Source organism: Nannospalax galili, unplaced genomic scaffold (assembly GCF_000622305.1).
Source record: "Nannospalax galili isolate Female #2095 unplaced genomic scaffold, S.galili_v1.0 scaffold100, whole genome shotgun sequence".
Taxonomy (NCBI): domain Eukaryota; kingdom Metazoa; phylum Chordata; class Mammalia; order Rodentia; family Spalacidae; genus Nannospalax; species Nannospalax galili.
The window spans coordinates 15,171,078-15,192,886 of NW_008352891.1; the positions used below are offsets into that span (position 1 = coordinate 15,171,078).

The 21,809-nt window shown below is 43.4% G+C and overlaps 1 protein-coding gene across 1 annotated transcript in view; it reads left to right on the forward strand.

Annotated features, from left to right (window-relative positions):
• The window catches only part of Chfr (checkpoint with forkhead and ring finger domains), a 43,535-nt gene extending 21,989 nt beyond the window's left edge, over positions 1 to 21,546 (forward strand). Inside the window, exons 9-18 of the mRNA XM_008850189.3 lie at positions 496 to 650; positions 778 to 940; positions 2,579 to 2,724; positions 4,940 to 5,059; positions 7,535 to 7,618; positions 9,099 to 9,169; positions 10,070 to 10,157; positions 15,158 to 15,265; positions 15,995 to 16,067; positions 20,429 to 21,546. Coding sequence (XP_008848411.1) covers positions 496 to 650; positions 778 to 940; positions 2,579 to 2,724; positions 4,940 to 5,059; positions 7,535 to 7,618; positions 9,099 to 9,169; positions 10,070 to 10,157; positions 15,158 to 15,265; positions 15,995 to 16,067; positions 20,429 to 20,471 — 1,051 coding nt within the window. The 3' untranslated portion in view covers positions 20,472 to 21,546. The remainder of the gene's footprint in view (positions 1 to 495; positions 651 to 777; positions 941 to 2,578; positions 2,725 to 4,939; positions 5,060 to 7,534; positions 7,619 to 9,098; positions 9,170 to 10,069; positions 10,158 to 15,157; positions 15,266 to 15,994; positions 16,068 to 20,428) is intronic.
• The last annotated feature ends 263 nt before the right edge of the window (positions 21,547 to 21,809 follow it).

Consider the following 21,809-nt stretch of genomic DNA (forward strand, 5'->3'; position numbering starts at 1 on the left):
CTTGGTTTTGACTGACACAGGTCATAAGTAATCCAGCATACCTGGTCTTTATCTTGCAGATGGATCAAGTGAAGTGTACCGAGTTTTAAACATTTCCTAGCTACAGAAACATAATATTTATTATAGAATGAATGTCCCAGAGTGAATGTCTCTGGGAGAGCCTTCTCTGGCTTTTGTTTGGAAACTTAGAAGGTAGAGTTTACCCAGCTTTCAATCCCCAAACATTCAGTATCTCTGTTGCTTATGTTCCTGAAGTCGTTATCTGTTGCTTCTCCTGAAAGCAGGTCATGTGGCCTCTTATTTCTTTTTCTCTTCAAACAGTGAGCTGAAGTACTTTTAGGTTAGATGATAGAATTTCCCACAATTGGCTCATGGCTCAGCATCCAGCTTGTACTTCCTACCTGGGTGGGCCTACTACAGACCTTGTCCGCGTGTCACAGTGGCACATCTTTGGAGGATTTTTGTCAGAAGACATGTTCCTTCATATTCTCCCAGTTTGCAGCCTTGTATGCACACATTTTGTGCGGCTTGCTACTCTGGCTGGATGGAGCGCTCATCCCTGTGCCCCACCTGCCGCTGTCCAGTGGAGCGAATCTGCAAAAACCACATCCTGAACAACCTCGTGGAAGCATACCTAATCCAGCACCCAGGCAAGTGGTCAGCCAGCTGACTTTTCCCTTTTGGGCCTGGAGCTGTAAGCTCCTCTCTAAGCAGTCTAGATCATCTCTCTGGTCCTGTCTCTCTGCCAATGAAAGCTACTGTGACCTTTATATCTAGACAAGAGTCGCAGTGAAGAAGATGTGCGAAGTATGGATGCCAGGAATAAAATCACTCAAGATATGCTGCAACCCAAAGTCAGGAGGTCTTTCTCTGATGAAGAGGGGAGTTCAGAAGACCTGCTGGAGCTGTCAGATGTTGACAGTGAATCCTCAGACATCAGGTAAGTCTTGTGCCTGACTCAAAGTGGGGTTTGGGGGTGAGAAGTGTGTCAGTACTGTGCTAAAGTTTACTATTGGATCCTCAGCATGGGACTTCAGGAGACAAGTTCCTTAATGATTTGAGGCTATTTCCTGACATTGGCATATGGCCAGGACTAGATAGATTCTGAGCAGCAGCAAATGGGTTAACAGCCTCAATGAGTTTTGAAACCTCCTCCATATCTTCATTTTCTTAGATTTCTCATCATGAGTCCTGATTCACTGACTACAACAGAAATGTTATAATTAACGTATTATTTTCCTCACAAATGCACTTTGTCCTTGTAGCTAGAGACTATAAGACTTCAACCGTAAATGGTAGTGTTATCATTTTTTTCTTTTTTCTTCTAGTCTTTTTGAAACAGGTCTCTCTTTTTGAAACAGGTCTCTCTATAGCCCCAGCTGGCCTGGAACTCACTATGTAAACCAGGCTGGCCTTGAACTCACAGAGATTGCCTGCCTCTGCCTTCCAAATGCTGGGACTACAGGGGTGTGCCACCACACCCCATGTATTATCATTTCTTAAAGTAGTATTACAGGATAGGAATAGTGCCCAGACTGAGAGGACACAGCCCTCTGAGACCTAATCTTACTTACTGACACATTGGTGTTTCCTAATTCTGAAGTTGGGGGTCAACATTATAGATCAAGGCCATATTTAAAAAGACAAACAAAGCCAGGCGTGGTGGCATACACCTTTAATCCCAGCACTCGGGAGGCAGAGGCAGGCGGATCTCTGTGAGTTCAAGGCCAGCCTGGTCTACATAGTGAGTTCCAGGACAGCTGGGGCTACAGGGAGACCCTGTCTCAAAAAGAAAAAAAAAAAAAAAAAAAAACAAATCTCCTGGACTACAGAGTGAGTTCAAGACCCGCCTGGGAGACTTAGACCCTTTCTCACAATAAAATAAAATAAAAACATTTAAAGGCGGTGGGGTGTAGTTCAGTGGTGGAGCAATTGCCTAGCATGTGAGAGGGTTCAGTTCAATCTCTTGTACAATGAAAACAACAACAAAATCCCTCTAAACAAAACAAGATAGAGCTGGGCCCAAGTGTGGTGGTTGACCCCTGTAATTGCAGTCTCAAACTCACTGGGCTCTTCTTCCCTCTGTCTGGAGACTGCTAGGAATACAGGTGGGCATCACTATGCCTAGCTGTGCTCTGATTTTAATGAGGAGAGAACATGCATGTGGTGGGTGGGCCAGCAGTGCTTTCAATGTAGTTTTTTCTCATAAACCTGGGTCTCCTCCACCTCAGAGCTTGTGAGTCCATATCCTGTTGAGTGGCCCAGAGAAGAGTGTGCTGAAACATGCAGTGTGAGGAATGGAACAAGAAAGTAGCTGAGCACAGAGCAGTCAGCATATGGTAGATGTGGTTCTTACTCTCAAATCCCTGTTCCAGGTGGTATTGGTAGTGCCCCCTCTAATGCTGGGAGATGGGCAGGAAAAAGGAGCCAGCTTCTCCCTTCACACACACTGAAGTAAAGCTGAGTAGAGGTAGAGCTGAGGCCCAACAGTAGAACTGGGGGCATGTGGTAACACAGCAGTGCTGCCTGCTAGGAACTTGTTCCTTTGTGACTCCAGCTCTTCCTGTTCTTCCTGCAGTCAGCCATACATCTTGTGCAGACAGTGTCCTGAATACAGAAGGCAAGCAGTGCAGCCCCTTCCTTGCCCAGTAACAGACAGCGAGCAGGGGACCCCACAGGCCCTTGGTGGGGAAGCACCATCGACATCTGCCAGCTTCCCAACAGGTGAGAAATGGTGTCTAACATGAGCTTGTTCCTCTGTTGTGTCACATCCTTATGACTCTTGCTCTGGGTTCCTATAGTATGTCTTCTCTGGTTCCTCTTCTGCCCTCCTGTCCCTTGCCTCTGCAATTCTTCTTGCTTCTCATAGCTTCTTCCTTGTCATAGCCAGTGTTGGTAAGAAATTAGGTAAAGACCTGTTTATTCTGGGGTCTCCCCTTTTGAACATACCTGGTAATTAACAGTCCTGGTCTCTGCACTTGGTCTCTCTCCAGCCTCCTGCTTCAGGGATGCTCACGTCCCCTTTAGTGGGGCTTGCCAATATCAAAACGATCATCCATTCTCTGTTACCTAAATTAGAGACTGGTTTCTTTCTAGCAGTGGGTGCTGAGTTCCCATACGCTGTCTCGCATCTCCACAGAGTTGCCCTGTAAGCATCCTCCTGCCAATTGCCCATTTCCTAGATAAATTGAGAAAAATAAGGGAGGGTTTGAGGTATATAGCTTAGTGATAGAGGGCATGCAAGGGCCTGTGTTCCATTCTGAACTCTAAAAAAGAAAAAAGAAAAGAAAAGCAGAGGGGAGGAGAGAAGAGAGAAAGAGGGAAAAAAAAAGGCTGAGGGTTGCATGGCTTGCAGTTCTTAGCCCTAAGAGTTGAGGCCCAGAACTGGAATTGGGTACAAACAGCATAGCAGTGCTGCCTGCCTGGGGCCTGCTACCTGTAGCTCCAGCACTGCCTGTTCATAATGCAATCATCCAGACTGTGATCATTGCCTAATTGAAAATAGCCTTAGGGGACCTAGCTCTTTAGCTAGTATTTAACCTGAGTGGGTCAGGATGCCACCAACCTCAGAGCCACATTCTTTTTTTGAGACAGGGTCCCCCCTCCATAGCCCCAGCTGTCCTGGAACTTACTAGGTAGAGCAGGCTGGACTCAAACTCACAGAACTCTACCTGCCTCTGCCCTCCAAGTGCTGGGATTAAAGGTGTGTGCCACCATGCCTGGCCAGAGCCACATTCTTGACTACCCTGCTAGATGGAACACTGTTGAAGTTCTCTGGGTGGCTTCTAGAACTGATGGTTAGGACAGCAAGGCAGTGCTCAGCCATTAAAGGATAGATACTTGACCATAGTCCAAAATGAATTTTGTAAGTCACATCAGCAATCTGCCCCCGATTTGGGCTGTCAGATTATTGTTTAGAAACCAATGTGTAGAATGAGAGTAACATACAAATGTAGCCTGAGATCCCAAAGATGACTGGTGACCCTTAGCAGTGAATTAGGTTATGATAGCCAGTGTGGTGACTTCTCATGCATGGTCTTTGTTTTGTAGACTGTGAGCGTCAAGGGGATGTGCCACAAAGGAACAGAGTTCTTGGTGCCTCCGACTGTCCTCACAGTGCTTGTCATGTGTATTAAAAAAAAAACACACAGCTGGGTGTGGTGGCGCACACCTTTAATCCCAGCACTAGGGAGGCAGAGGCTGGGGGATCTCTGTGAGTTCAGGGTCAACCTGGTCTACATAGTAAGTTCCAGGCCAGCTGGGGCTACAGGGAGACCTTGTCTCAAAAAGGCAAAAAAAAAAAAAAAAGTGATTCTCTTGCCTCACAGAAATTGCATATACAACTTACTTTATTGTTTTATGTCCTTCCATTGTAAGAAATAGTAGAAACCCCTTAACTGACCTTTAAAATCTTGCTACAACCGCTATACCAAAAGATAACTGTTTTATGGTGTTAGGGCTGGACCCAGGCCTTATACATGCTAGGCAGGTACACTGCTACTGAGCACACCCTAGCTAGTCCTGAATTTTTAGTTAATTTTTGGTTTACTTGAATTCCCTTAGTGTATTTACTTATTCATTTAGCCTTTTGAACCAGGGTCTACACTTATAGCTCAGACTTGGCTGGAACTCACTACATAGCCCAGGCTAGCCTTGATTTGTGATCTTCCTCAGCCTCCCAATTACTAGGATTATAAGTGTATGTCACCAGGCCTGACTTGAACTCCTTTGGTTTATTTATTTAGTTAGTTGGGTTTTTTGTTTTTGTTTAAAAATGGCAGAATATCATTTGACCCTTTAGAAAGTAGTCTGGATCCCCTTCAGATCCTGGCCATGCTCATATGTACTTTCTAGCTGTCTCTCTACATGAAAATCTCTTGTCTTCTGTGTTTCATCTGGTATCTGACCATGCTCTGGCTTGAACATGTTTATGCTTCAGCCACCCAGGATTATGTGTGCCCTTTGCAAGGAAGCCATGCCATATGTACCTGCTGCTTCCAACCTATGCCTGACCGGAGAGCCGAACGTGAGCAGGACTCCCGTATTGCCCCTCAGCAATGTAAGTATGTCAGTCTGACCTGAGCTGTCCCTCCCACTGGAGGACATTCCTATACATCTTCCACGGCTTGAGTTTCAAATAATACTGACTTTTTGTAGGATGTGAAGCAAAGATAGGATTTCTTTTTATTTTAATCTGCATTGTAATTGATTGATCCCACATGAACATGTTAAGTCTGTCTTTTTCTACCAGTTGATAACACTGCCCTGTAGGTGGTTCTCCTGGGATCTGAATCTGTATCTATCCCTACATCAGGACTATAGTCATTGTATAATGTATTCCTTACAAATCAAAGAGATGAGTACCTTGTATTTAACTTACTTTTTTTGTTTTTTTTGTTTTTTGGTCTTTTTTGAGACAGGGTCTCCTTATAGCCCCAGCTGTCCTGGAACTCACTATGTAGACCAGGCTGGCTTTGAACTCACAAAGATCCGCCTGCCTCTGCCTCCCAAGTCCTGGGATTAAAGTCGTGTACCACCATGCCCAGCTTCATTTACATATTTTATCATTAAAACAGATCTTGGGCATAGAGATGTAGCTCAGTGGTAGAGCACTTGCCTAGCATACAGGGTCCTAGGTTCCATCCCCAGCACCACAAAACGAGGAGGAAAAAAAAAAATGGAGTTCTTTGTTTATTTAGTGACTGTTCAAATTTACTGCTAATATTTTTGTTCATGTCTATTGCCTTTTTAAATACTTCCCAGCATGAGAGTTCCTTGTACAATACTGGTGTTGCATAAAGAGAAGCATAAACCTATGTGGACACATGCCCAGGGGCCTGCTATGCCTAAGCTGCTACTCTGGATATTGAGGGCACAATGTATAGCATAGCACAAACTGTTCACTGCAGTTATGTAGTGTCTTCTATGCACTCAGAGGCTGCTTCTGGGGAGGTGGATCTCCCTAACCTGGTCTTAGTACAGCACAGGGGCAGGGGAGCGGGGGATGGCACCTTGAGGGTGTGCATTCTGAGATAGGCAGCTAACAAGCCCCAAACATACCAAGGAGACCTCTAGGAATGTTGAAAAGGATCCAATAAAGAGATCCCAAGAATACCTTCATACTTGAGGTATACAAGGTTGTCAGCAAGTGGCATCTCAGGGAAAGGTGTTAAAAATTTTCCAAGAGGGCAACTTTTCCACATTAGTCTTTAGTCTTGGCTAATTTCATATAGAATGCTTTTATAGATATATTTACAAAGTGAATACAGGCTTTATTTACTTATTATTTTGGTCTTTTTGAGACAGGGTCTCCCTGTACCCCCAATTGGCCTGGAACTCACTCATTATGTAGACCAGGATGGCCTTGAACTCACAGAGATCTGGCTGCCTCTGCCTCCTGAGTGTTGAGAGTAAAGGCATGTGCCACCATGCCCAGCATGAATACAGGCTTTAAAAGACTTAACTATTTGGGGGCTGGAGAGATGGCTCAGCAGTTTAGAACACTGAATGTTCTTGCAGAAAAATGTTTTTGCAGGTTTGAATCCCAACACCCACACGGCTGCTAACAACTGTCCATAACTCCAGTTCCAGGGGATCCGACAGCCTCTTCTGTCCTCTGCGGGCCGTTGCACGACACAGGTGCATTTACCTACATGCAGGCAATACACGCAGACACATAAAAAAATAAAAATAGCCGGGCATGGTGGCGCACGCCTTTAATCCCAGCACTTGGGAGGCAGAGGCAGGTGGATCTCGGTGAGTTCAAGGCCAGCCTGGTCTACATAGTGAGTTCCAGGACAGCTGGGGTTGCAGGGAGACCCTGTCTCAAAAAGACTGAAAAAAAAAATAAAATAAAATAAAAAATAAAAAAATAATAAATAAAATATTTTTTAGAAAAAGAACTATTCAACCCTATTAGAATTTCAGCTAGGGTTTATCTAACACCACATTCTGGGAAACTGCATTGGATAGAATATTAAACATTAAAAAATCATTTCTGCCAGGCATGGTGGCGCACACTTTTAATCCCAGCACTTGGGAGGCAGAGGCAGGTGGATCTCGGTGAGTTCAAGGCCAGCCTGGTCTACATAGTGAGTTCCAGGACAGCTGGGGTTGCAGGGAGACCCTGTCTCAAAAAGACGGAAAAAAAAAAAAAATCATTTCTACAGAAGTAGCTAAGGCAACAATGTAAAAAAATACTCATGTTAGGTAAAAAAGCTGTCTCCACACACATGAATGTTTAGTTCCTGCAAGTGTATCACATACTCAGACCTGGGAGACAGTGCACCAGAGCTGTTTGGGTGACAAGCAGACATAACCTAGTTGGTTTTTTTAGGATTGCAACTCTTAGTCATCACAATTCTGTCACTTTTGATGTTAGATGTTAGCTGAGATGCTGCCTTTGCTCCCCTGTCCCTTGGAAATGCCTCATAAATGCTGTTTTCAAAGAGAGTTGAGCTCCTGAGGCTGGTGCAGGATGTCCTCCAGTATGAGAATAGGCTGGGGCCTGACTGCAACTGTCTTCTGTTCACAGGTACAGTATGCTTGCAACCCTTCTGCCACCTGTACTGGGGCTGCACCAGGACCGGCTGCTTTGGCTGCCTGGCCCCTTTCTGTGGTAATGTTGGCTCTTCAACCCTTAGTTGCTTTGACCTTTGTATGTTTCTTTGGTGAATCTGAGGGCAGGTGATGGGGCTGAATGTGACCTGATGTGGTCAGGGAAAAAGAAGAGGCTGCGAGCCATCAGGTGATCATTGGCCTTTATCTACTACACTGCAGAAGTTTGCAGCTTTGGAAGTGTCAAATTCTACTTCCAAATCAAGCAGTAGCAGAACAGAAGAAACACTAATTTCTGGTACAGGAGACTTTTTTTTTAGTATTTATTATTTTTTTATATCTTTTGGTCTTTTTGAGACAGGGTCTCCCTGTAGCCACATCTGGCCTGAAACTAGCTATGTAGACCAGGCTGGTCTTGACCTCTCAGAGATCTGCCTGCCTCTACCTCCCAAGTTTTGGTATTAAAGGAATGCGCTACCATGCCTGGCTTAGTATTTATTATTTTTATTTATGTGTATATGTTTATGTCTCTATGTGGGTATGTGCATTTGTGTATAGGTGCTCACAGAGGCCAGAAGAGGGCTTCAGATTCCCTGGAGCTGGAGTTATAGGCAGTTGTGAGCTACTTGATGTGGATATAACCACTGAGCCATTGCTCCAGCCCCAGGAGAAATTGTCCATATACATAAAATCACCATTGCTGTAATCCCAGCCCTCCAGAGGCAGAGACAGAGGCAGAGGTAGGCGGAGCTGGGATTAAAGGCGTGCACCACCACGCCTAGCTGAGCCATCTTTTAAAAAAAAATACTTTATGCCAGGCGTGGTGGAGCACACCTTTAATCCCAGCACTTGGGAGGCAGAGGCAGGCGGATCTCTGTGAGTTCAAGGCCAGCCTGGTCTACATAGTGAGTTCCAGGACAGCTGGAGCTACAGGGAGACCCTGTCTCAAAAAGACAAAAAAAACCCAAAACTTTGTTATTTTTATTTTATGTGTATGAGTGTGTTGCCTGCATATTTGTAAGTGCACCCGTGTTGTGCAGTGCCTGAGGAGTTCAGAAGATGGCCTCAGATCCTCTGGAACTCAAGTTATGGATGGTTTTTAGCTGCCATGTGGGTACTAGGAATCGAACCTAGGTCCTCTGCAAGAGCAGCCAGTGTTCTTAACCGCTAAGCCATATCTCCAGTCCCATGTTGAGCCATCAGCCTCCCACCTTATTTTTTGAGATAGAGTCTCTCACTGAACCTGATGCTCACCAGTTAGCAATGCTGGCTGGCTGGCAATCTCTGGGAATTCACCTGTCTCTTCCCCCACCAGTGCCAGTGTTTCACACATGTTCTGCCCCACCTGGCTTTTTTTTTTTTTTTTTAATGCATGATTTTTAATGCATGTGCTGGGCATTGAAACTCAGGTCCTCATCTTGTGTGGCAGGCATTTTACTGACTGAGCCATCTTCCCAGAGATTGGTTATCCTGTCAGGCAAATAATATTTGTATATAATGTCATCTTTACAAACAGATAACATTCCTCCTTCCTCTGGCAGAGCTCAACTTGGGGGACAAGTGTTTGGATGGAGTGCTGAACAATAACAACTATGAGTCAGACATCCTGAAGGTACTGCCTCCACACTTGCCCTGGGGATCCAGTGAAGACCTTGAGGCCTTCCCATAACTTCTGTGGTCTCTATCTGGATACTGCATTTTTCTCTTGAGGATTTGCCTTGCCAGTGTACATCACCACAACCAGCAACATTAACTGTATTTGCTTATCAGTACAATCAGATAGTCCTCTGGTTTCATTGGTGTATATCTGGTTTTCCCTATATTCTAAAACGAAGTAATTCCTTTTTGCTCATCATGCCCTCGGTCCATAGGAATTGCTTATCACACCTCACAGAGAGGGTTTCTTGGTTCTGGCTCTTCTCTTTGGCTCCTTTTTGTGAATATTTTCTTTCCCATGTTTGAGGAAACTCACTCAGCTCTTAGAATTGTAACATGTTCAGTTCTGCACCCTCTGCCCTTCTATTGAGAACTTTGCCTCCCTCTGAGGCTATTTGCCTGGATACACTACCAGACATGCTCAGCTAAGCATCACCACACCCTACTTTTATGTCCATGGAGGCACTTTTTTGTAACAGCCTATGTATCTGAAAAGAAGAGAGATCAGAGGCCAGGCACTCAGACATATTGTCACCCATGGGGGTAAGAGAGAGACTCTAGCATGATTTGGTAGCTTATCTGTCCCTGTGCTGTGAGTGCCTTTGTGGAACTTTTGAGAGAATAGTGACTCTTGCTCAGGTCCGGAGGCCAGAGAGGCTCTCAGTAGGGATCTCCTGAGATGTGTGAGAGTGTTGACTTGGGTTTACCTCCTGGCTCTGTGCAAATGCCACTCAAGGGAAAACATGCTGTGTCTTCATCCACTTTGAGGGACCTTTTATGAACTGTTTACTCTCATTATTTTAGTGATTCTCCCTCCAAACTAGTATTTTTCATCCTTTTTTTTCCCCCATCACAGAATTACCTGGCAACCAGGGGTCTGACATGGAAAAATATGTTGACAGAGAGTCTCTTGGCACTTCAGCGGGGTGTGTTTCTGCTGTCTGGTAAGCATTAGCTGGCCATGCCCTCTAGAATGGGTATGAATTTCTAGACTGCCTGTGTCTCCTACAAAGCAGTGAGAACATGACAGGCCAAACCTGGGAGTATTACCTGTCTGCTTTCCTGCGTTAGGACTTGACCCACACCCTCCTGTCAGAGAAATGGAGGAAGGCCTTGATACTTTAAATTTTTGTTTTGTTTTGGCAGAGTCTTGCTATGTAACCCAGGATGGCCTTGAATTTGTGATCCTCCTGTCTGTCTCCGTGATGCTAGGATGACAAGTGTGAGCCACCACACCTGCCTAATTGCTTTTGAGGTTTTAAAAACATTCTGTTTGAACCTAGCCAGGTGTGGTAGCACAGGCCTTTAGTCCCAGGACTCGGGAGGCAGAGACAGGCAGAGTTGTGTGAGTTCTAGGCGAGCTGGGGCTACAAGAGACCCTATCTCTTGTATCTCTTGTAAAGTCCAAATAAATTAAATAAATAAATAAATAAATAAATAATAAAATTTAAAAAGAAAATTTTAAAGAGACAGGTGGATCTCTGTGAGATTTCCAGCACCTTTTCTCCCTATTAGGGAGGTGTGGAGGTATGGCTTAGGCTTACGTTGAGATTGACTCAGTGGTGGGGAAGGGATAGGATATTGTGTTTTCTCCCAGGGGAGTTTATAAGAAAGGCTATAGAAATTGTTGAGAAATTTTTCTTTCAAGACTGAATATTTGCAAGAGAGGTGTGAACAGTTTGTTTGACATCCCCTGAGCTGTTTCTGTCTTGTGGTCATGTGCTAGTCTGTCTTCCTGTTCTTTAAATTCATCAACTTCTCTGACTGCCTTTCACTTCTTAGTTTTGTAATGAGAGCAGCTCAGAAAGAAAAGATGAGTGCTTTTGGGAAGAACAAAGAATAAAGTAAAAGTCACTAGAAATCCCACACCTAAACCTCAGGCAGGGGCTAGAGTGATGCTCAGGGCCAGGCTTGTTCCTTCCCCAGCATTGCAAATGCATAGACAAATTAACAGAATAAAACATGTGAGAATACTGTTTTCATGACAATCCATTCAAGCTCTTCCACATAGAGGTGCCTGTTCATGCATAACATTACAGATGGTGCCCTACTGAGTGTCCTGCTTGATTTTTACTCAGCGTGTGTGTGTTCTAGAATGATTTCTATTGCTATGATAAAACACCAACCCAAAACAACTTAGGAAGGATAGGGTTGTTTTTTTTTTTTTTTTTTTTTTAACTTTATAGGTTATAGTCCATCATGGAGGGAAGCCAGGGTAGGAACTCAAGGCAGAAACCTAGAGACAGGAACTGAAGCAGAGACCATGAAGGAACACTGCTTATTGACTTGTTTCCTTTGGCTTGCTCAGCCACCTTTCCTATCCAGCCCAGTCCCACCTGCTAAGGATGGCACATCCCACAGTGAGTTGGGTGTTCCTGCATTAATTAGCAATTAAGAAAATGCCCCATAGACATATCCACTGTAGTAGACATTCTGAACAGAAAATGGTACCCCAAGACAACTTATGAAGGAAGCAGTTTGAGACAGGGTCTCCTTGGAGCCCCAGCTGGCCTGGAATTTGCTATGGAGACCAGGCTGGCCTGATGTTAACGGAGATCTCACTGCCTTTGCCTCCCAAGTGCTGGGATTAAAAGCATGTGCCATAATGCCTGCCTGGAAGTAGTTTTTATTAATGTACCAGCACAGCTCTGAGAGATAGTTCTCTAAAGCAGAGCCTTAAACAAAGACAGTTTTGTATAGATTTTGGCTTTTCTGTTTCTTATAGCTAGCATATGTTATGATTAGTCATTTAAAATACTGTAAGTGGCTAGAAAGATGGCTCAGCAATTAACAGCATTGGCTGCTCTTGCATAGGATCCATGTTCAGTTTCCAGCAGCCACATGCCAGCTAACCACCCATAACTGCAGTTCTAGTGGATCTGATGCCCTCTTCCCTCTTCGCTTACATACATGCAAGCAAAACACTCATATACATAAAAATAAGTTTTTAAAATACTGTAAGAGGATACAAAAATAGTTGGACTATTAGAGGAGGGGGACCAATGAGGCCTTGAACAGGAGAGATGGCAGAAACTCAGACATCATTTATTCCTTATGTTATCATACCACAGGCCAATCTGATGGAGGAAATTCTTCAATTGAGGTTCCCTCTTCTCAGGTGTGTCAAGTTGACAGTCAAGATTAGACATCTCAGTATCACATACTCCCTTGGCCTAGAAAAATCTAAGCATTATTTTTGAGGTACTTGGGTCTGACCAGGGTTCTTGTACATACTAAGCACGTACTCTACCATTGAGCTACACCCCAGCCCTGCCTTGATTTATTATTACACAGAGGTTTGGGGGGAGAGAAGTGGGGAGAGGACTTAAAGGAAAGGACTGTAGCCCAGGCTGGCCTCAAACTTGCTGACTCTGGCTAACCTTTACTTATCCTCCTGCCTCTACCTCCCAAGTGCTAGTAGAAACCAGCATGTGCCACAATTCCTGGTTTTCTAAAGTGGGATCAAACAAAGGGCTTTGTGCATGGTGGGCTAGCACTCTACCAACTAAGCTATATCCCTAACCCTACATAAAGTTTAAGACTTTAAATTTTTTTAATTATGAGTATGCATGTATCTGTGTGGGGGTATGTGTGTGCATGTGAGTGCAGTTGCCTCCAGAGGCCATCAGGTCTTTTGGAACTGGAGTTCACAGGTAGTTGTGAGCTGCCTGATATGGGTGATGGGATTGGAACACTGGTTCTCTATAAGAGCAGTATGCATTTTTAACCACTGAGCCTTCTCTCCATCCCTAGAGAGAGTTTTAATATCACAGTTTATTTAGTTAGTTCATCATTAAAGACTATTTCTGGTTTCCGGGGCTGAAGAGATAGCTCAGCGATTAGGAGCACTGGCTGCTCTTCCAGAGGATCCTGGCTCAATTCCCATCACCCACATGGCAGCTAACAACCATCTGTAACTCCAGTTCCAGGAGAATCCGATGCCCTCTTCTGACCTCCCTGGACACGAGTACACTTACACACATGCAGGAATACACTCACATAAAATAAGTATTTCTTTTTAAAAAGAGAATATTTCTGTTTTCCAATACTTTAATGCCACAGCTGTTAAAACATGAAATATACTGTACATCTGAAAAGTTGTCATTTTAGAATAAATGAGATTTTTAGAACAGTGGTACACACCCCTGAGACTTTGTTACTTGAGTATTCTGTCTTTCCCAAGGCTATTCAGGCTCCCCTCATTCCTTTGGGTATTCCCTGCCTGTTGCTTTGCATTTGTCTTTAAATCTCATGCATATGAGAGAGGCTGACCTACCATTATTTTGTTATCCATGTGTGACTATTAACAAAATTGAAGATCTTTTTTGCATCCATATGGCACTTGCTTATCTGTGATCCTGGTTTTTACACAGGCACACATTGGCATGATATCTTTTAAGTATTTAGTATTGCTTTTCATGTTAGTACTTCCTACTTAGCATAAGTATTTAGACTTGTTCCTTGTGTTGTCAGTACTTCCTACTTTGGTATTCTTGCCTTCATATTTCACAGTTCTTTGGGGTTTTTTGTTTTGTTTTGTTTTTGTTTTTGTTTTCTGTCTTTTTGAGACAGGGTCTCCCTGTAGCTCCAGCTGCTATGGAACTTATTCTGTAGACCAGGCTGGCCCTGAACTCACAGAGATCCACCTGCCTCTGCCTCCTGAGTACTGGGATTAAAGGCATGTGCCACCATGCCTGGCAGTTCTTTGTATTTTTATATTTCAAAGTTTAAATTGTAGGTAGTCAGATTTACAAGTCCTTTCCTGTGTGTGATTTTATTTTCATAGCATACAAGTTTAGCATCCCAATTCTGAAATGCTCCAACATTTGTAACTGTTTGAGTGCTGAAGACATGATACCTTAAAAGGAAACTCACCCTAAGACTGTGATGATGGGTCACGATATGAAATCACCTTCAGGCTGTGTGTAGGAAAAGTTAACAAATTCTGCATTTAAACTTTGGTCCCTTAGTTCTCATTACATATACAAATGCTTCAATCTGAAAAATAAATCTAATTCTAAACACCTCTAATTCCATGTGTTTCAGATAAGGAATACTTAATCATATTTAAATGTGACACAAGAGAAAATATTCTTTGCAATCTTTTTTTTTTTTTTTTTTTCGTCTTTTTGAGACAGGGTCTCCCTGTAGCCCCAGCTGTCCTGGAACTCACTATGTAGACCAGGCTGGCCTTGAACTCACAGAGATCCGCCTGCCTCTGCCTCCCGAGTGCTGGGATTAAAGGCATGCGCCTGGCTGCAATCTTCTTAATACTTTTGGGAAGACTTTTCAAAAGATTTTAAATTATGTGTGTGTGTCTGTGTGTAGGTATGTGCCACATAAGTGCAGGTGCCCTAAGAGGTCAGAGGCATTGGATCTCCTGGAGTTGGTGTTATAGGCAGTTGTGTCCCATGTGGATGCTAGGAACCAACTCGGGTCCTCTGCAAGAGTAGTTTAAGCTCTTAACCACTGAACCATCTCTCCAGCCCTTTTGGAGGGATTTTAAAATATTAAAGTCTTAATCTACATGAGGTTATTTTGCTATTAAAAACTAAACTAGTGGAACTAGAGAGGTTGCTCAGTGGTTAAGAGCATGTGCTGCTCTTGTAAAGGATCTGGGTTTGGTTTCTAGCACCCTCTTCTGACTTAAATGGGCACCAGGCACACATATGTAGACATACATACGTGTAGGCAAAACACATACACATAAAAATAAAATCTTTTTTTTTAAAAAAGACATTGAAAACCAACAACCAACAGAACTAAACTAGTATTTAGATTGGTTTGTGTGTTGTTTTCCAAATGTCTTTCATTTTGTCTCTACCTCATTTATAGGTCAATATGCTAGTTTTCTACTAGTTTGAAGTGCTGTGTCTATTCTGCTGTTTAGAAAATGATATTGCCTGATAAATAGCCGTGTCTAAATGTGGCCATGTTCCCCCAGATTACAGAATCACTGGAAACACCATTCTGTGTTACTGCTGTGGCCTACGTAGCTTCCGAGAGCTGACTTACCAATATCGGCAGAACATTCCTGCTTCCGAGTTGCCAGGTACAGGGTCCACACAGACTCTATCTCTATGTGGGTTGGTTTCTGTACTCACTTCTGACAGATACTCAGCATGGTAGTCTATACTGTGTTCTCAGCAGAAGTTGTGTCATCCAAGGAGAAGACAGGCACACAGGATGAATGAGACTGTGTTTGCTTTGGGGACTGGCTCTTAGCTGCTAGTGGGCAAAGTAGTATGAGTTTCTAAAGCAAAGCTATAAAGACATTAGAGAAACCACGGGAGCAATTTAATTTCCTAAATTTGTTTCAGCTAAATTTGTTTTTCCTTTCATAAAATCCTGGCATGGTCTAAGAAAACTGATCATAAAGAGAAACAAGATTTCAGGCTGGCACAATAGTTTACTCATTAAAATGATTGTTGTGCTACCATGAGGATCTGAATTCAGTCCTTAGAACCCACCTAAAAAAAAAGGTGGGTATGGTGGCTTGTGTTTGTAATCCCAGCACCTGGGCAGAAGAGACAGGCAGATCCCTAGAACTTACTGGCCAGCAAGCTCAGCCTACCTGGCAAGCCCCAGGCCAATGAGAGACTTCTGGCTTCCACATATACAATGTATACCCACACACATGCACCTATATGAACACACATACACATGCAAGAGATAAGATGCTTTTTGTTCAGAGGGACTTTCCCTGTGTCTCCAGTTAAATTCGTTTAGCTACATGAGGGTGTATAATACATCTAATATAGATTTATAATTTCTTTTCCAGTGGCTGTAACATCCCGTCCTGATTGCTACTGGGGCCGTAACTGTCGCACTCAAGTGAAAGCTCACCATGCAATGTAAGTGAAGTTGGGAGACATTTGGGTCAGCTGCATATTCTCCAGAATCAGAGCTTGGGAAGGCAACAGCAATAGTCAATTGTATGCTTTAAAATGCACAAATTTGTCGGGTGTGGTGGCACATGCCTTTAATCCCAGCACTTGGGAGGTAGAGGCAGGCGGGTCTTTGTGAGTTCTAGGCCAGCCTGGTCTACATAGTGAGTTCCAGGACAGCTGGGGCTACAGAGAGACCCTGTCTCAAAAAGACCCCCCCAAAAAAAAGCACAAATTTTCCGAGCACGGTGGTATAAGCCTTTAGAACCAGCACTTGGGAGGTAGAAGCAGGGCTTCATAGTGAGACCTTGTCTCAAAAAAAATGGGGACTATAGGTATAGGTCAGTGATAGATTATGAAATGCTGGGTTCAATCCCCAGCACCTAACCCCCCCTCCAAATATATATACATATATATATATGTGTGTGTGTGTGTGTGTATATATATGCACACTAATTTAGTTCTTATGTAGCTATAAAATCATGTAGTATATAAAATATCTAGTAGATAATCATATAGTATATAAAATGTAGGTAGAAATGCTGCCCTGTATTAGCTCATTTCCTGAAATGCTTCTGTGCAAATATCTACCTCCATCTTCCACCTCTGTCTTCATGTTTGGGGCCACTTTATCACTTGTCTGACAGCTTCCAGAGCTGTGGTCTGAACACATCTTTCCCAAGCTACTGGCCCAATTGTGTAACAGCAACACCTGGGTTTTTCTTTTTTTTTGGACTGTTTTGAGACAGGGTCTCTCTGTAGCCCCAGCTGGCCTTGAACTCACAGAGATCTACCTGCCTCTGCCTCCCTAACACTTGGATTAAAGGTGTGTGCCACCACGCCCAGCTGGGTTTTTCTTTATATTGTGTGGGGTGTTTGTTTTGTAATTTGGCCACCCTCACTGTACTATCTCCAGCATGGTCTTCAGATGGTGTTCACAGCAATACCTGCATCATCTCCATTACCTTACAAAGTGAGAACTCAGCACTAATCTTTCTGCCCTTGGTATTTTGGATTTTGGGGGTCTCTTTGGTTTTGGATTTTTGAGACAGTGTCTCCCTGTAGCCCCTACTTGCCTAGAACTTGTTATGTAGACCAGTCTGGCCTTGAACTAACAGAGATCCACTTGCCTTTGCTTCCTGAGTGCTGCTAGGATTAAAAGCGTATTCCACCATGCCAGGCTTCTCCCCTGTTTTTAAACAATTAGTGACATGGTCCTCTGCTAGTCAATTGATTGGCCAATATATAATCTCTAGACATACATTTTTTTCCTTTTTTAAATTGAATTTTTGAAAATTTCATGCAATATATTTTGATCATATTTAGATCCCTTCCCATATCTACACCCCCCTTACTATCCTCCCACAAAATTTTCTGTACTGTATGTGTGTGTGTATGTTAGGCCTGTAATGCCCTTCAGTGTGGATTTAACCACTGAAGCCTTATCAACTCACAAACAGCCTCATTTTAAAATGAGACTTAATCTTCCCTTCCAAACAGCCATCAATTGTCAATAGTTGCTCAGGCATGGTTGGGGTTTCTTCCTTCCTCGTGTCTATGCTGGGATTTTGTCTGGCTTGAGCTTACAAAACTTCTGCAAGCCATCACCATTGCTTTGAGTTCATATGAGTAACTGCCAGCTGTCTGGAAAACCATTTCCTTGTGGTCATCTACCTCCTCTGGCTCTTACAGAGCCCCTCTTCTGCAATGATCCCTGAGCCTTGGGAGGCAGAGGTTTGATATAGGTGTCCTGTTCAGGGATAAATGGTCTGCAGCCTCTTTTTATGTTGGTCAGTAGTATTTCTTTGTGTTAAATCACCATCTGCTGCATGAGGAAGCTTCTCTGCTGAGAGTTGAGAGATGCATTAATCTGTGGATATGACAATAAGTCATTAGGAATCAGTTTAATACTATATGAATTTAACTTTTTCCCATGGTCTGTATCTAGCCTCAGGTTCCCAGGCCTGAGATCACTGTCAGGTATGGGCTCCATCCTATGAAGTAGACCTTAAATCCAATTAGAAAGCAGTTGGCCCTTCCTATAATATTCATGTCACTATTGCACCAGTGGGCATACCTTACCAAGCCAATTGCTATAAACGTAGCTCACAGCATTCATATCTGGGTAAGGTTGATGATATATTTTCTCTTCAGGTAGCTTGCATTGCATCTTCCAGCACTATGAAAGCTAGACAGTAGAGATGAGATGTAGTCAGCCCCAGCTTGATTTCTCCTGGTTCTACAGTTCATATATGTGGTGTCTTCAGCAATCATGTCTTACCAAAAACACACGTTTTTTTATTCAGATTAAAGCAGTGGAGCTGGTGCTCATAGTAGGAGAGAGAAGATTGAGATGACTCCCAAAAGGATGGTTTTGTGGGGTGAAATCTGACATTGTATTTGAACATGAACAGCAGATACTATTCTATTATAAAAAAGGAGATTTCTAGCCTGGAGAAGGGACTTATCAGTTAAGAGCCCATACTGCTCTTGCAAAGGAGCCAAGTTCACTTTCCAGTACCTTTGTCAGACAGCTCACAACTGCCTGTAACTGCAGCTCCAGGGTACCTGACACCCTTTTCTGGCCTCCATAGGTACCTACACTCACATGTGCACATTCCCCCACATAGACACAAACATACATATAATTAAAAATAAAAATTTTAAAGATTTATTTTTATGTGTTTGAGTATTTGCCTGCACATATGTATGTACATCTGTTTCATGCTTGGTGCCCATACTGGCTAGGAGAAAGCATTGAAGTTACAGATGGTTGTTACCTGCCATATGGGTGCTGGGAACTGAACCCAGGTCCTCTACCAAGAGCAGCAAGTACTCTTAACCTCTGAGCCATTTCTCCAGTCCCCTAAAAATAAAATCTTTAAAAAACTGTTGAAAAAAAAAAACCTGTTGAAAAAAAGATTTTCTGGTAACTCACCCTTGTTCATGGTAGTTTGGATCTAAATGGGAAAGGCACATGTCCCTTTTCTCTGTGAACATCTCCAATCTTGCCCCTAGCTTGTGGAGGGGGGAAGTGGCCACTGTTGTTTACCTCAGCATCTGTCTCCACTCTGCCAGGTGAGGAGTAGAGCCATACACACACTGAGGAAGCACAGCTCTTGTTCCCTTCTCTTCTCCTTTAAATTACACAAAATATTTTCATTTCTATTTTAAAATTTAAGGAAAAAAAAAAGAGCTGGAGAAATAGCTCGACGGTTAAGAGTACTGGCTGCTCTTACAGAGGACCTGGGTTCAGTTCCCAGCACCCACATGGCAGCTAACAACCATCTGTAACTCCAGTTGATCTGACACTCTTCTGACCTCCATGGGCATTGCACAACAGGGGTACACTTACATACATGGAGGTGATATACTCAGATACATAAAATAAAAATAATAAAATACAAAAGTAAGTAAAAAATTTAAAAGCAGAAAAAGAGCCAGGTGTGGTGATGCATGTCTTTAATCCCAACATTTGGGAGGCAGAGGCAGGTGGATCTCTGAGATTGAGGCCAGCCTGGTCTACATAGTGAGTTCCAGGCCAGCTGGAGCTACAGGGAAACCCTGTCTCAAAAAAAAAACAAAGGAGGGGTTGAAGAGATGGCTCAGCAGTTAAGAGCACTGACTCTCTTGCAGAGGACCCCAGGGTTGATTCCCAGCACCCACATGATGGCTAACAACTGTCTGTAACTTCAGTTCCAAGAGATCAGATGCCCTCTTCTGACCTCCATGGCATTGCATGATATGGGTACACTTACACACATGTAGTCAGTATACTCACACACATAAAATAAAATTTAAAAATTAACATGAAAAAAAGAAGGCTACCTTTGGAGTTCAGTGGGGGGTTTTTTGTTTTTGTTTTTGTTTTTTTGTTTGGTCACTTTGAGACAGGGTCTCCCTGTAGCCCCAAGCTGTCCTGAAACTCACTAGGTAGACCAGGCTGGCCTTGTACTCACAGAGATCCACCTCTGCCTCCCGAGTGCTGGGATTAAAGGCGTGTACCATGCCTGGCCCTGGAGTTCAGTTTTTTTACTATTAAGGTATGTGGTGGCACATGCCTTTATTCCCAGCACTTGGGAGGCAGAAGCAAGCAGATCTCTGTGAGATCGAGCCCAGTCTGGTCTACATAGTGAGTTCCAGGCCAGCCTAGGCTGTAGGGAGACCCTGTCTCAAAAAGACAAAACAAAGCTGATGCATGTATACACACACATACACACACACACACACACACACACACACACACACACACACACACTCACTCATAAGGTAAAACCAGTATATAATTTCATAGTTTGAATATTTTTTGATATCCTCTCTCCCTGCAGGAAATTCAATCACATCTGTGAGCAGACAAGGTTCAAGAACTGAGTATTGGAGGAGAAACACAGACAGCTGCAGAGCACAGGAGGCAATGACACTATGTTTTAAAAAATACCACATTACAAACACTTTAAGGGCATTTTTACACTTCCCCCTAAGCAGCACTGGGGTCTCTGGTCAAGCACTCTGTCATGACTTTTCCCTTGGCGGAGCTGTACCCTGAGTACACTCTCACAACAGTCTGGGAGGCCTACAAGCCTCCTAGTCAGTGCAGGAGGGTAGACAGACTGAGCCTCCCTCCAGACAACTGCCTCCTCCTGAGTGGTGGGCAGTGTCAGTGCAGGTTTGTATTTTTGTACCTTTTCCATGCAGTTGAAATGGACATCTCTTTTCAGGAAAAGTTTCATGGGAGAAAGGGGCAGGTGGTGTATCAGAAGCATTCTGCGTAAGGAAAAGGATCGTAAGCTTACAGTCTCCAGGATGTACAGAATATTCCGCTGTCTGGAAAGCCACAGCCTTTTGTATATTTTTTATTTTAATAGCTTTGGTGCTTCTAATAAGATTTAAATATCAGAAACCATAGCACAAATAATATAATTTATAATTTACAAATTGACTAATTGGGGATAGTCTCATATATGAAAGAATGAGCATATGTTTCTGTTTATTAAAAATAAATCGTCAAATGTCAAAAACTGCTAACCTGGAGGTAGATGTCTCAAGTGTCCAGATCCCTGGCACAGGGCTGGTCACTACCTGCCATCCAGCAGGGTGCAGCCCCTGCCCTAAGCCCTCCAGTCCCTGGGAACAGCTCTGTGCTGAAACCCTACGGCACTCTAGATTGATGGAGCCTCTGCTTCCCAGGCACCTTCCCTGGTACATTAGGTTTGCAGTGTCATCTGGAATAATACTTGAAATTTTTTTTTTTTTAAAGAAACTTTTTTTAAAATCTTTCATTTTAATCACCTGTTGTTTGTTTGCATACTGGTAACTTTTTGCTTCTTCTCAGGAATCCAATTTTCAACTGTTGTCTTGCTCTTGATACAAACTGAGAGGCAGCACTCTGTATTAGTGGGAGAAAGTTCTTTTTTGATTCTAATAAACAAGCTGTGTTTGTTTCTCATCTCTTGTTGTATTCATGTGTGAGGTGCCACATGCTCCATGGTAGTGCAAGGCATTCCCCTAGTTATTCACTGCTTATAATATTTACTTTATTGCCTGTTAGTCAGTCTGGTAACTCCAGCAGTAGATTGATGTTAAGAGGTGAGCAAATTCAAATCACATTGGACCTGGATGGGCTCAAAGCCTGAGCATTGGTGAAAATGGCACAGAGCAGAGGCTCTTCATTTTGCCAGTCCTAGGCAGTGACAGCCTCCTTCCAGTGTG